The sequence below is a fragment of the Amblyomma americanum genome, chromosome 8 (assembly GCF_052857255.1).
Source record: "Amblyomma americanum isolate KBUSLIRL-KWMA chromosome 8, ASM5285725v1, whole genome shotgun sequence".
Classification (NCBI taxonomy): Eukaryota; Metazoa; Arthropoda; class Arachnida; order Ixodida; family Ixodidae; genus Amblyomma; species Amblyomma americanum.
The window spans coordinates 17,723,980-17,736,271 of record NC_135504.1 but is presented as its reverse complement, the minus strand read 5'-3'; the positions used below and the strand labels follow the sequence as shown (position 1 = coordinate 17,736,271).

Sequence of the window (12,292 nt, the reverse complement as noted above, 5' to 3'; positions counted from 1 at the left end):
CTACATTTTGGAAGATGAGCATGCCCTGGTTGCTCCTAAATCTCAGTTGACATCGGATTTTACATGCTGACCTCGTGCACTGAAGGCTATAGAGTGTTACACAAGATAAAGATGTGCTATATGGTTTCTGTATCCTGAATGCAGCAAAAGCGAATATCATCAGTGGAGTCAAACTTTTGCTGGTAGTACAACCGCTTCAAGCACCAATTTCTAGCCTCTAAGAGCCAAGTGCTTATATATATATATATATATATATATATATATATATATATATATATATATATATATATATATATATATATATATATATATATATATAAGCAGTGCTTATATATATATATATATATATATATATATATATATATATATATATATATATATATATATATATATATATATATATATATATATATATATATATTATAATTAGTTTTTGGGGTAAGGAAGTGGCGCAGTATCTGTCTCATATATCGTTGGGCACCTTAACCGTGCCTTATTGAAGGGATAAAGGAAGGAGTGAAAGGAAAAAAGGAAGAAAGAGGTGCCGTAGTGGAGGGCTCCGGAATAATTTCGACCGCCTGGGGACCTTTAACGTGCACTGACATCCCACAGCACACGGGTGCCTTAGCGTTTCGCCCCCATCGAAACGCAGCCGCCGCGGTCGGGTTCGAACCCGGGAACTCCGGGTCAGTGGCCGACCGCCCGAACCACTGAGCCACCGCGGCGGGTAGCCAAGTGCTTTCTTTTGAACTGTCGAAGAAGTTGCCCTATAAGATTTTCTATCGCTATACCCTCTAGGAGAGGGTAATAAAGGATCTGACATAGGGGTAATGGAGCCGTATTACGCGATAGCATATAAAGCTCGTTCGGTCGAAGAGCCGTCGGAGTAGTCGGCACCGCATGTAGGAAACAATCGGGGGCTGCTGAAAAAAAATGTTAACATGGTAATTTGTGGTTCTAGTGATTGATGATTGATTGGTGTGTGATAGGCGATGATGAGTTAATAAAGTCACTGTGATTAATTGATTAATCAAAGAAATGAAAAAAATTGACAAAAGGGGGTACAAAGGCGTGAAAAGCCAATTCTTGATGATGCTTATTAATTATTGATTATGCTAATTCAGAGTCTGTAATTGATCAATTAATTGAAACAATTGCAAATGAAAAATGCGCTCAAAGGTGTCAAATTGCTAATAATGGAAAGCCTAACCCACTGCGCTGTCGCGTCATGTCCTCTCGAATTTTTTTTTGTAATGCCTTGTGTTTGGGGTGGTGGCGATTGAAACGTCTGGGAACATGGCAATGCATGTTCTTTGACAGCCATCTCACCGACACCTTGCAGGCGGTTACAGTACGGGCGTCCAACGTGCTTCGGTCCCTGGAGACCGCATGCATGTCCCGCGTGTTGCAACACCTGACGGAGACTCGGGACTCCATGAGCAGCGTGCGTTGCTACGGCGCTGTGGAGCTCATGTGCCGGCGGTTCTACCGGCTCCTGGACGGTGCCGTCAGGTTCTTCTGGGCGTTGGCTGCATCCGTCCGGTTCACCAGAGTCTCCGGAGGCATCGCGGGCCTCTGTGCCGTGGTCGCCCTGGTGCTCATCGTGTCCCTGTCGACCACGCCTCCCTCGCCTAGTGGAGTCGGCCTGGCGTTGAGCTCTGCGATGTCGGTGGGTAAACAGAAAAGAAGAGTCGGGCCCACTGAGGGACATCGGCTTTTCCATTGACTTCCCAATGCTCCTATATTGCGCTATTCACAGCTGCACTGTAGCAACTTTCCTTTGCTCACAAATTTATCGGACTCGACTAGTGCTGAGTGCGTTAAGTGTTTCATTTAGGGCCGAGTCTGTCGTTCCAGTTGACCACAGATTTCCAGTTATGCGCATTATGCGACATATCCCGCCCATGTTAATTCTCTGCGGTCTTATTTTCCGCTACTTTGTCTTCAGTTTGAGCTCATTGTCTAAACCTCGGCTAGGAGTGACAATGACACCATCACAAAGACTAAGTAACGCAGAGGAAAAGTAAAGATAAGGAGTTTAATAAGGACAAAATGCAGGTTTGGTACTCTGCTCTGGCGGAAACTGATAGGGAAGGAATTTAAAGGGGAAGAAGAAAGGAAGTACAGTATCATCTTCGTCATCATCAATATCAGCCTGACACGCCCACTGCAGGACAAAGGCCTCTCCCATGTCTCTCCAATCAACCCTGTCCTTTGCCAGCTGCGCCCACCCTGTGCCTGCAAACATCGTAATCTCATCCGCCTACTTAACCATCTGCTACCCCCTGCTACGCTTGCTTTCTTTCTTTCAGAATTCACTCCGTTACCCTTTAGGACCAGCGGTATAGTTTAGAACAGAAGTAAGAAAATCGCGCGCACGGCAAAGTAATTGCCTATTAAGCTCGACACCGTCAGGAAAGAAAAGAGGACCTGCACACCATCCGAGCCGATGATCGCTTGTTCAAAGGAAGTGAAAGCTTACAAACATAAGCCACTTAAACATAACAATATTTGAATGTTCAATAAGAAAACAGAATAAATAACGCCTTCAATATTAAAATCTTAACTGACTATCGTTCATCGCCTTCGATGTAGTCATTTCTTTTTGCGATATTTCAGATACCCATGTTGCTGTCGGCCATCAATGCTTCTGTCTTCTGCTTCTTGGCGGCGATTGCCTTCGAACGGACCGTGGAGTACGCTAGGCTCCCTCCTGAGGTAACCCGGTGTTGCTTCTTCAGGTAGCTGATAATAATAATAATAATAATAATAATAATAATAATAATAATAATAATAATAATAATAATAATAATAATAATAATAATAATAATAATAATAATAATAATTGGTTTCTGGGGAAAGGAAATGGCGCAGTATCTGATTCATATATCGGCGGACACCTGAACCTCGCCGTAGGGGAAGGAATAGAGGAGGGAGTAAAAGAAGAAAGGAAGAAAGAGGTGCCCGTAGTGGAGGGCTCTGGAATAATCTCGACCACCTGGGGATCTTTAACGGGCACTGACACGTTAAAAATTCCCAGGTGGTAGAAATTACTCCGAAGCCCTCCACTGGCACCTATGACTGAATTAGTCTCGTGGATACCATCCGGCAACAAAAAAAATGAGGCCTGAGGATATCTAATTGATTTAAACATCTCCCGGCTATAGTTCGGGTGCGTGCCGTATTAAGGCGCAAGCTTTTCTTGGCTTATGAATGGCGTGGCCGGAAGTTGTAGACGGAGGTTTGTGGACGGAAGTTGTCCGCACGAAGTTTTTGTCATAAGCTGTATCGTAAATAAAACGAGAATATAAAAGCTGAATAAGCAACCTTTCTTAAGCAACATATATGTAGTGAAAAGCGAAAATTGAAAATAAGATATTGTGCTGAATAGAAATAAAAAGGATGAAAAAAGAAAACATAAATAAATAAAAAAGAAAAATAATAAAAATCACAGCATTACAGAAAATAAAATAAAACGAAAAATGGAGAGAAAGAGAGAGGACAGGGAAAGGCTTTCACATTTGCGCTCATAAGCAGACCGAGGTGCAATCCTGTGATTTTTTGAATGCTTGAAGGTACATTCCATTACAACAGGTAGCGCAGGGTCGTTTAATGACCACCGATGTCTTAAACAGACGATGAGCTAAAAAGAAAAAAAAGCAATTAAGACTTGATAAAAAGGAAACAGTATTCAATGCGTTGGTTTTAATATTGTTTTCAACATACTGCGAGTGACCGCAATTGCCTATTTGAGAAAACGGGGATAGCAGAAATTGCAAGTGTGAAAAGCGGATAATAATAAAATATACCAGTTTTACCGAGGAACGATAAATTTTGCGGAACAAAAATGTTGTAGAACTTGTTATCTAATCTTATGGAAGTTGCAGAAGATCTCTTGACATAAAAAGTCCTTTCGACGTCAGTTCTAATTATTACTTCATGTGATGAAACGATGGCTGTGGGGGGCATTTCTGTTTCAGAAAGTATCACACGGACATGTTCAATAAGATTCGACGAACTGCAGCATAGAAACTTAGATATGTCTCTAAACATTCAGTTAACGGGTATTACCTTATTTTCAAAGCCGGACATAACCGCCGCGGTGGCACAGTGGTTAGGGCGCTAGGCTACTGACCCGGATTCCCGCGTTTGACCCGACCGCGGCGGCTGCGCTTTTATGGAGGCAAGACGCTAAGGCGCCCGTGTTCTGTGCGATGTCAGTGCACGTTAAAGATCACCAGGTGGTCGAAATTATTCCGGAGCCCTCCACTATGGCACCTTTCTTCTTTTCTTCTTTCACTCCCTCCTTTATTCCTTCCCTTACGGCGCGGTTCAGGTGTCCAAGGATATATGAGACAGATACTGCGCCATTTCCTTTTCCCCAAAACAAATTATTATTACATTAAAGATTGTTGCGTCCACGCAATGGCATGAACAACCGGAAGTTGGCTTATCCCTTTCTACTCTTTTTTTACAGGATGAATACGATCGAGAGGAGGACCACAGTTCAATAGAAGCTTTGTCCTTGCGTAACGGGCAAGGGTCAAAATCTAATGATTCATGGCCTGACCAAGGAAAAATTGAGTTTGACAATTTTACGGCGTCCTACAAGCCGGGTGTTTTGCCGCCCGTACTGAAGAATACCAGTTTTGTGATCGAGGCCCGAGAAAAGGTGAGTTCTCGCAAGAGTGACTGATCTTGGTAGATGGCTATTCGAAGTGAGGTTTTATGACAAAAAACAAAAAACAAACAGGGCCACAAAACAGGGACATCGAGGATACAAACACCACCAACCTGTCAACGAGGCGAGGCTCCTCTCTTCTGTATCCCTGTGTTGTTGCGCTGCTTTTCCAATCAATGTTTTCACATACGTCTATGACGTTGTCTTGGATCCTCAAAGAGTGCGTTTTGAGTTGGACTAATGACTATTCAGATAATATCCTTGAATCTATGTGGAGTGCTTTTATTTCATGACATTGTTTCAGTGGTAAGCACTTGGACGAAGTATGTTCTGTTCAAAACGCTACTTGAACACTTGTTACGAAGTAGTTAAATATATTTTGCGGCATTTTGGCCCTGATGAGCCGATTCTCTACTTCAAGCAACAATAAAATAGAGAAAAATAATAATTGGTACCACTTAATTGTACTAATAATATCCCCACATGAATTTAATTGTTTGGTCGACTCAAGTTAAAATAAATAAAAGCGTTTTGATGTAGAGAGACGAAAAATTTCTATGATGCAATAAGCTCATACTGGCTCCCTCTTACAAATGTCATACAATTTGCATGATATTTTATGGTATATGGCTGAGGAATGTATGTTTTGTAAAAATGAGTTATATTTTTATATTACTGCATCATACTTTTTTTTCAGTAGGCGTATTGTAACCACGCTGACTGTTCGGCTTGGGAAATAGGGGTCTCAGTCTGAAGGCGCACATTTCAATGGAACTTTATGTGGAAAAACCGGGGAAACAGGTGGCGAACAGAACGTGACAAGCCTCCTGGACAGATGTATTAAACAAAACGAAGGGCTGTACTTTGACGCGAAAACATTTTTGTCCGACAGGTAGGCGTCGTGGGTCGTACAGGCGCCGGCAAGTCGTCGCTCATTCTGGCGCTGCTACGAGTACTGAAGCCTTCTGATGGACGCGTTGTCATAGATGGCATCGATATCGCCTCGGTTCCTTTGCACCAACTCCGTTCAGTCATCACTGTCATTCCTCAGGTGGGTTTGAGCAGTGTTGTGTTCGAGTTCCCGAAATATTTTCTGCATTCTTTCTTCTCATGCATAGGCTAACTTTAATAGCCTTTTAAGCAGCCTTTGTATGTTTAAAGTTGTCCACGAGAACCGGTAGAGCACCTAACGAACATGGCATAAATAAATTTTACATAAATTTGAGGACGCTTAAGCTTCGTCATTCAGAGCGAGACGCGACAGCGTGTCGCAGCGTTGCCGAGGAGTACACGGAACGCCATCGCCCGGGGCCCGTTGGACAATTTGTGGAAAGGACGCCTGTCTCATATATCTCGGCGGACACCCGAACCCGGGCCGTAAGGGAAGGAAAATGAAATGAACAATTGCTTTTAAGGGAAGGAAATGACGCCTGTCTCACATTTCTCGCCGGGCACCCGGATCGCGCTGTAAGGGAAGGAGAAATCAAGCAATAAATCAATTAATCAACAACCCAACCAATTAATGGTGCAATTAATTAATTAATTGTTGATTAATCGACCGATCAATCAATCGATCATAATAAATTAATCGATCAACCAATCGATCGATCGAACAATCGATCGGTCGATCAATCGATTAATCAATCAATAAATCAATCCATCCATCAATCCATCAATCAATCAATCAGTTCTTAACGCTGTCGCGTTAAAATCTATTCCCTTACGGCGCGGTTCAGGTGTCCACCGAGATGCGCCATTTTTCGCTCACGGCTAAAGACGCCGACGCCGACGACACCGGCTTTTCAGCGACACGAGCTCCTTAACGCTGTCGCGTTAATATATGTTGCTTGCTTCACCTGGACCTAACAGTGACTTCGAGATCCAAGGTGTCGTGGTCATGGGGTTGTCGTCACATTATTTGTCAGGGCTGGATGAATGTTTTCTTAACAATATATTGCATTATATATCGCTTTAACATGTTTGGATGGGACGAATGCTAACACAATCTTAATCCTTTAGAACGGGACGCTTAGAACTTGGAAACTTGGAGATCGGTCAGCTTACAGCAGTGCAACCATAGACATCAGCCAAGCAAATGACCAGGGAGGCTTTCCTAAAAGCTACTCGACAGTAAACCATATTCACTATAAATCAGTTGATAGAGAAATGCGCAGAATATAATGAGCTCCTATATATAGCACTCGTAGATTACCAGAAAGCATTTGAGTCCGTCCAAACCTTAGTGGTCTTGCAGGCACTGCGGAATCAAGGTGTAGAAGAGCCGTATCTAAAAATACTGTAAGATATCTATAACGGCTAGACTGCCAGCAAAGTGCTTCAGAAAGGCAGCAAAAAATTCCAATATGTGAGGGTGTCAGGCAGGCAGACACGATCTTTCTAATGCTATTCGTCGCCTGTTTACACAAGGTATTCAGAGGCCTGGATTGGGAACAGGTCGGAATAAGAGTTAATGATAATACTTTAGTAATCTGTGATTCACTGACATTGGCTTTCTAAGGCACTCACGCGATGAACTTCAAAGCGTGGTCGATGACGCAGGCAAAATAGGACTCTGGATCTAAAAGTTAATATGCCGAGAACTAAAATAACGTTCAATTGTCTCGGAAGGGAACAGAGGTTTAGGATTTAGAGCGAGGCATTGGAAGTGGTAAAGGAATTCGTCTACTTAGGGCTGGCAGTGACAGCTGATCCGGATGATGCGAGAGAAATACCCGGAAGAGTACCCATGGGGGAGGGCATTTGGCAGTTACTCGCAGCTCATGAATGGCAGTTTAACAATATCCATCAAGAGAAAAGTACACAACAGCTGCATCTTAATGGTGCTCACCTACGGGGCAGAAACGTGGAGGCTAACGAAAAGGGTTCAGCTTATTTTGAGGACAGTGAAGCGAGCCATGGAAATGAAAATGATAGGTTTAACGCTAAGAGACAAGAAGAGAGCAGAATAGGTCAGGAGAAGAGAGCTATGTTAATGACGTCCTAGTCGAAATCAGGGAAATAAAGGGCTTGTGCATGGCATTTAAAGCTAAGGCAAGAAGTTAACCGCTGGTCGTTAAGGGTAATGTATTGAATTCCAAGGGAAGGTAAGCGTAATAGGGGGCGGCAGAGAGTTAGATGGACAGATGAGATTAAGAAAGTTAGAGGGGAAAAGGAGGCCGTGGCTGGCACAGGACACGGTTAATTGGGGAGATATGAGAGAGGCCTGATGTTGATGATATCGTATTAAAGGTCTTGGTCTTACTTTCCAGGAGCCGTACTTGATGAAGGGAAGCCTAAGGAACAACCTGGATGCCACGCGAAGCCGTTCTGACGAAGAAGTGTGGGAAGCACTCAGGAAAGCGCATTTGGCCGAGTTGGTGTCGAGGCATCCAAAAGGACTCTTGCTTGAGATCGAGGATGGCGCTGAGAACCTTAGGTACTGAGAGTACGTTCATTTTATCGGGATAAGCACGGTACATTCTTAGTGGACAGTCTGCGCGAGCCTTCTTCGCCCAGACTGCCCACTGACGTCATTGGGGCGGGAGGCTGCGAGGTACTGTGAGCAGCGAATTTCAAAAATTATTTCTAAGTTACCGGGTGCACGCAAAGCTTTCAAAGTTGACTTGAATATCTGCAAGAACCACCTTTACAGATTTGTTGCACTAGAATGTCTACATCTAAATCATTTCAGGAACCCTTTTAATGTTTCGTACCTTACCATAGCATACCATACCATATCACACCATATCACACCACATCATATATGTATGATGATGATGATGGATTTTTATGGCGCAAGGGCATCTGTGTCCAAGAAGCGCTATGACACAAGTTATTTTTCTTCTACTCAAGCTGGGGTCAAAGACCCAGTTCTTAAGCATTTCACCTTAAATAAGCCGAGCACCTGACCAGGGGAAAGCTTGTACCCATTGTATCACTGGTGGGTACCAGGCCGCTCTGGGGATCGAACTCCGCCCATCCCGCATGTGAGGCGGAGGCTCAGATCACTTGGAAACCGCTGCGGTCATACATATAGCATATATCATATACCATGCCATACCATACCATGCCATGCCATACCATACCATACCATGCCATGCCATGCCATGCCATGCCATGCCATACCATACCATACCACACCACACATCACCATACCATACCATATCATACCATACCATATCTCTTTTTGAATGGATATTGCAGTGCCGGCCAGCGCCAGCTCGTGTGTCTCGCCCGGGCGCTCTTGCGGCGGCCCAGGGTGCTGTTGCTGGACGAAGCCACGTCACACATGGACGGAGACACGGACAGGCTGGTGCAGCAGACCCTGCGCGATGGATTCTCCTGCTGCACTGTTCTCACTATTGCGCACCGACTGCACACGGTGCTCGACTGTGACAGGTGAGTTCGTGTCGCTGCACAGGAACACCGAAATCAGAAAGTTTCAGTTGCAAAACTTTGAGATAAATCCAATGTGTTTTAGAGAGAGATGTTTACTCATCGGGGTACAACTTCCAATGTCGATGTGGATGAGACAATGACCTTCAATGCCTCACAAGGTCAAACCGAACTTATCTGCAGGGTAGTATGGCCCAAGCTATGGTAATATGACGGATCATATGACTGATTATTGGGTACCTGACTTTTCCTTCAACTTTTGATCTTGACCTTTGACCTTGACATTTCATTTGCGACAACGGGCACCATATCGACAATTACCTCCAATTCCTTACAAGGTCAAAGCGAACTTAACTGCGTGGTGGTATGGCCCAAGCTATGGTAGTATGACCACGTGATCATATGATAGCTGAACTTGACCTTTGACCTTGACCCTTGACCTTGACATTTGATTTGAAACAGTGGAGACCATGCTTAACAGAGCTTTCGCTCGTATAACTATAGGTTCAAGCCACGTTGAACCCCAGTCATTTTATATTCTTATACTCTCGACAGCACGGGAGACCAATTTTCGTTTGACGCTTGAAAGAGCCCCAGAAGAACCCACCAAAAGAAGTGCGCCAGAAGGCAGTTGTATGAACTGAGGTCTTCGGTTCTAAATCTGGCACAAATTGGTTATCATTTACGTGGCGAGGATTAAAAGAGCCCCTCTCGGCCTTTGACATAACGGTGGCCACATCTTGCAAGTATTTTTGTCGCTTAAAATAGCAGATTAGACCTGATTAAATGTTAGAAGTGTATATCGTTCAATGCATTCCAGGTTTTTTCTTTAATTCCTGGAATGTCGTGGAAATTCATTCGCATTATTTATTACCATCGTTATTAATAACGCGACAGCTCTAAGGATCGCGTTCAGCGGCAACCTTGGCTTCGGCATGTCGGAAAAAGCAGGTGGCCCACCCTCGACTTAGGTCACGTGACCTTGTGATGGCATCACAACCTGGCCACCGTGGTAGATGACAACCTGCCCACCGGACTGTCAGCAAACTGCCCACCCTGGCAAGTGGCAGTAAAATTAATGATTGGTCGCGAGAGGCCGCTCTGAAAGCCCCACCGCTAGTTGTGTTGGAAACAGCAATGCGCCTGGGCAATGATGCGTCACTCATTAGCTGCACCACTGCGCTAGCAGTGATAAGACGAGTCCTCCAAACCATGAATGTAAAATAGAGAATGCCCAATTGCGCATGGATGGGCGTGTTACTTCAGGTCGCCCTTACTGTCATTTTTGCCTTCAGTCATGACACTGTTGAAATTTTCACGCAAACTGAGGCAGTTCTAGTGGCTTGCCTTTCCTTGAGCTTTTTCACTTTAGTGGTTATGGTGCTCGGCTGCTGACCCGAGGGACGCAGATTGTATCTAGGATGCGGCGGCCGCTTTTTCGATGGAGTCAAAATGCCAGAGGCCTGTGTACTGTGCGATGTCAGTGCACGTTAAAGAACCCCAGGTGGTCGAAATTTCCGGAGCCCTTCACTACGGCGTCCCTCATGGCCTCAGTCGCTTTGGGACGTTAAACACCATTAACCAAACACCCAAATTCTTGTCACCCACTCAGACATTCAAATATAACATCGGTTTATTATGACGATCATTGCGTGTCCTGGTGTTTTGCAATTGTTCTTTATCTTATTTTTCAAATGTTACACATGCCTGAATCAGCTGTCCTATGGGCTAACGTTTCGAACAACATATAGTCTGCATGCTTTAGAAAACCGGCTTCCACGACTTCTCAACAACATACTGAGACACGATATAACACTTCAATATGTCACATTTCACAAACTTTTTTTATTTCTTATGCAGTGGAAACGCAATCGCTTTGCAGAATGATGACTATTAATCGAGGTTATTTATATATTTCATTAATATATCTTTGTCATGTCTTTGTGTAAATGATCGAAATAACTTTTATGTTCTGCCATGTGTAGTGTTTTTATACTTTTTGTTGAAAGATATAAAAAATGAAAAAATTAATATTGGCTTTTGGGGAAAGGAAATGGCGCAGTATCTGTCTCACGTATCTATCGGCGGACACCTGAACCGTGCAGTAAGAGAAGGGATAAAGGAAGGAGTGAACAAAGGAAGAAAGGCGTACCGTAGTGGAGGGCTACGGAATAATTTCAACCACCCGGGGATCTTTGTAACGTGCACTGACATCGCACAGCATACGGGCGCCTTAGTGTTTCGCTTCCACAGAAGCGCAGCCGCCGCGGTCGGGTTCGATCCCGTGAACTCCGGATCAGTAGCCTAGCGCGCTAACCACCGAGCCACTTTTTTCTTTATTGCCGACTTCAGCAGGTCATTTACAAATCCACACGAACAACACAACACAGATGCTAAAACTACGTCACCCGCACTTGGGGTTACGTAAACACATTATAATTCGCGCATGTACAACAAAGTTTCCTTTCTCGGAAGCCACTCAGGCACTGGGTCTTGTATCTCCTAACCACTTTGCGCATATCTTTCAAACCCGCCCCGGTGGCTGCCTAACCACAGAGCCACTGCGGCGGGTTTGAAATATAAGTGCAAAGTGCGGTTTTTATATTGCGTCTTTACAAAGAACTGCAGTGTAGGGTGACCAGCGCGAGTAGTGTCTGTCTGAGGGATTTGTCTTTTTAACGTTACTTTGCTGTTGCCAAAAACAGGGCCCGTTGCTTTGTCAAGCTGTCGAAAGGCGGCTTTTACAACGACCCCATTTATTAGCATGACATGCTGGTCAAAATAAACAGTATTTTTATTATTATTATTATGCGCAGCGACGGCGATAGCGGGCGCTTTATGTTTAGGCCGTTTAAAACACTGCACATGCCTGGGCCTTGAACGTGACGACAAAAAACAGCAGAATAAAACGCCAAATGCAACTGCTCAACTGTTTATGTGGCTTGTGCTTCTATCTGGAAGATGATGCTCATGAGGATGCTTTCATTTTTTTCAGGATCCTTGTGATGAGTGACGGCAGCGTCGCTGAATTCGGCACCGTCACTGAACTGGCGTCAAACTCCTGCTCCCTTTTTAGCGCAATGGCGCGGACAGCCGGCATTGATTTGGTGGCGCTGCAAAATGACACTGATTTTGTGCACCTCTGATATTAAATGCCTTTAGTGCGAAATAATTAGGATCCCTGGTGATGTGACTCCCTTCGTCCTTTTTTCTCCG

At 44.3% G+C, this 12,292-nt stretch overlaps 1 protein-coding gene across 1 annotated transcript in view; it reads left to right on the top strand.

The window, feature by feature from the left end:
- LOC144101002 (multidrug resistance protein mrp-7-like) overlaps nt 1-12,226 on the top strand; it is a 38,432-nt gene extending 26,206 nt beyond the window's left edge. The window contains exons 15-21 of the mRNA XM_077633978.1: nt 1,343-1,669; nt 2,620-2,718; nt 4,478-4,672; nt 5,574-5,732; nt 7,951-8,117; nt 8,885-9,079; nt 12,072-12,226. Coding sequence (XP_077490104.1) covers nt 1,343-1,669; nt 2,620-2,718; nt 4,478-4,672; nt 5,574-5,732; nt 7,951-8,117; nt 8,885-9,079; nt 12,072-12,222 — 1,293 coding nt within the window. The 3' untranslated portion in view covers nt 12,223-12,226. The remainder of the gene's footprint in view (nt 1-1,342; nt 1,670-2,619; nt 2,719-4,477; nt 4,673-5,573; nt 5,733-7,950; nt 8,118-8,884; nt 9,080-12,071) is intronic.
- Nucleotides 12,227-12,292: the final 66 nt, after the last annotated feature.